This window comes from Echinops telfairi, unplaced genomic scaffold (genome assembly GCF_000313985.2).
Source record: "Echinops telfairi isolate 266 unplaced genomic scaffold, ASM31398v2 ScPeMD7_3;HRSCAF=10, whole genome shotgun sequence".
In the NCBI taxonomy this organism is placed as follows: Eukaryota; Metazoa; Chordata; class Mammalia; order Afrosoricida; family Tenrecidae; genus Echinops; species Echinops telfairi.
In genome coordinates, this window is record NW_022103899.1 from 27,343,117 (window position 1) to 27,346,208 (window position 3,092).

At 39.1% G+C, this 3,092-nt stretch overlaps 1 protein-coding gene across 2 annotated transcripts in view; it reads right to left on the reverse strand.

Moving 5' to 3' along the window:
* The window catches only part of TRAK2 (trafficking kinesin protein 2), a 63,585-nt gene that overhangs the window by 34,897 nt on the left and 25,596 nt on the right, over positions 1-3,092 (reverse strand). For both annotated transcript variants that reach the window (XM_045294612.1, XM_045294608.1), the window contains exon 2: positions 2,545-2,833. In XM_045294612.1, the coding sequence (XP_045150547.1) occupies positions 2,545-2,635 (91 nt within the window). In that variant the 5' untranslated portion in view covers positions 2,636-2,833. The remainder of the gene's footprint in view (positions 1-2,544; positions 2,834-3,092) is intronic.

Below are 3,092 nucleotides of genomic sequence, written 5' to 3' on the forward strand. Positions count from 1 at the left end.
AGTAATGCTACGTCACCTTGAGACAACTAATGCTATGCCACCTTGAGACAACTAATGCTATGCCACCTTGAGACAAGTAATGCTATGCCACCTTGAGACAAGTAATGCTATGCCACCTTGAGACAAGTAATGCTATGTCACCCTGAGACAAGTAATGCTACGTCACCTTGAGACAACTAATGCTATGCCACCTTGAGACAACTAATGCTGTGCCATCTTGAGACAAGCAATGCTATGCCACACCAAGACCAAAGCTGAGGCTAGGAGACCATGGCACTGAGCAGGGGAGCAATAGAGAGACTATGAAACCAGGAGGCAGAGCAGTGGACAGGTTTACTTAGCTGACGGAGACCAGAGGCTAAGAGGCTGAGGACCAGAAAGACTTGGCTGCTAGCTATGCAGCAGCTCTGCTGTGGACCCGACTATATTCCTTTTAATGTCTTCTGATCCTAGTTCATGGAAACCTGTTAACTCCCCTAATACACCCCCTTAATTGTGAAATTTGTCTGTGAGTTCTGTGTGGCTACTGCAACAGATTATTAAACCTAACAGAGAAATAGAGCATCACGGGAGGAAGCGCTGGTGTAGAATTGGTGAATTAGGTATATGTAAAAAATGCTAAGGGATCTACAAGAAATGTTACTAAAACAGTTAATGGAGTTAATAATCACATATACTCACAAGCGATTTTTAATGAAACTAACAAGAAAATTCAAAAGGGGGATAAGATGGTGTTTTCAACAAAAGGTGGAGAAACAATGTTCGATTGAAATAAACAACACAAAAACTCAGGATCTAATTTTATTCCATATTCAAAATTAAGTATAAAATGGGCCTTACCTAAATATCAAGTCAAAATCTTTACAACTTAAAAAATGGAGAAGACTCTTGATTTTGAAGTTTGCAAGGATTTCTTTGAAAGAATACACATACAATATGAATAGTAAAAGCAGAAACGGCTCAACCATATTCTCCATGAAATCTAAAACTTCTCTTCAAAACACACAATTAAGAAATGAAAAGTCACGCCAGTCTGGAAGAAGACTTTCACAAATTCATTTATCTGACCAGGGACTTAACATTTAGACAATAAAAAGAACCCTCATAAGATAATAAATACCTACCTAAAAATAGGCAAACAATTTAAATAGACAACTAAAATATGACTCAACATCATTAGTCATCAGAGAATTTCATTCTTTTGTGTATTGTCTGTCTATGGTTACTTTCCTGCCACAAGAGCAAAGTTGACAAGTTGCAACAACAATAAAAATGAACGAACTACTTATTCATGTTACAGTGTATTTTCAATCTCAAACATTTTGCATTGCAGAAACACAGATTCAATTCATATGAACTTCTATGATGAAAGAAAGCAGACTGACAGTTGGAGCCAGAGATGGAGGCAAAAATGTGCTCTACCTTGATTTTAAGGGGGTTATAATTCTCCTAACTTAAACTGCACACTTAAAGCGTATATATTTTATTCAATAAAGCTGATTCTAAATGAAAACAGCAGCAATAACAAAAACAATATGGGGTTAGATGGGGTTTCAAGCTTTAGAATTTATAGCACTGTGCATTTACTGATGTTGTCCAAGTGTTGTTTTCATGGCAGCACCCCATATCTAAATACACTAATTCCTCCTCAACAAGCAAGACTGTCCAAGTAAATGGGAGGAAGGGGAACCCCTTGAGATATGTCCCGCCTGTCAGGTTTTATGGATGAATGAGTATTCAGAAATTTTTGTCTTGTGGATAAAAGGTCATGGGCCCATACCTATGTCTATAATAAACCCAGTGGCCATGCAGTGCTGAGATGCTAACCAAAAAGTTAGCATTTCGAATCACTGTGCTGTTCCATGAAAGAAAATACAGGGTTAACTGCTTCCGGAAAGATTCCAAACTTTAACCAACTCACTGCTATCAAGTTGATTCTGACTCATAGTGACCCTAATAGGACAGGGTCGAACTTTCTATAGGTATTGGAAACGATTACTCTTTATAGGCATAGACACTCTCCTCTTTCTCCTGCCGAACCCACGGTGGTTTCAAACTGATGACCTTGTGATTAGCAACCCAATGCATAACCACGAAACCACCAGGGCTCCTAGGAAAGGCAGCTGTACGGTGTCATATAAGAGTCACTTGAGCTGAAATCGGCACCTCACAATAACCACCAACTAAGTGTGTATACCCTGTTAAGCCTTGGGAGTGTCTTATGTGACAGGTAGTGTCAGATGCTTGCAAGTTATATAAACACAAGTAATTCTGTCCTTACCCTGTGGAGATTAAAAAGCTAAATATGAATATGACATTGTTCCTTCTCACTAGGGGCTTATGCAATACAGCCGAGTCAGACATAGACAAGGAACAGCAGACAACACAAACTGAAATGTCATGGGTGAAAGCGAATGGAGTTACTAATTCATTCTGTCTCTGGGGCGATCATGCTAGAATGGGAGGTCTCAGGTTCATCACGCAGGTCTTATACACTGGACTCAGATTTCTCTAGCACTCGACCCTTTCTTAATCTAGACTCACCAGTGATGCTCTCTGAGTCTCTGTGATTGATATTCATGAGGTTTTCTTCACCTATTGGTGATGTAGAAATGGCATTCTGGGACTGATTCATGCAGATTTCTTTCTTGCTTTGGTTGAGAAGGGCAGCTTTGGCATAGATCCAAGTACAGGAAATCCATCAAGCCATTCAATAAAGAAATGGATCTGGTGATATGGATTTTCTCTTTTAAAAACAGTTTTCTGATGAGTCAAATGATATCTGCAGCAGGGAGCATCCTCAAGTGATTATCATACCCTGGGCAATCATGACCTAAAACAAAGAACACATCAGGAGACTTTAGAAATCAGCATGTTCATTAATAACAACAGCCTACTACCAGAATGTCTATGACTGAGGTGTGATTCCAGTGACACCCCAACATGGACAAATCTCAAAAGCATATGCTGGATGGAAGATGCTTGCCACCTCTAGCTAAAAAAAAAAAAAAATAGCACCTATCTTTCTTCTTCTTCTTTTAAAATAAGGTCTAGGGATTCTCACTATTCTTTACTGCAGATAACCTTTATGC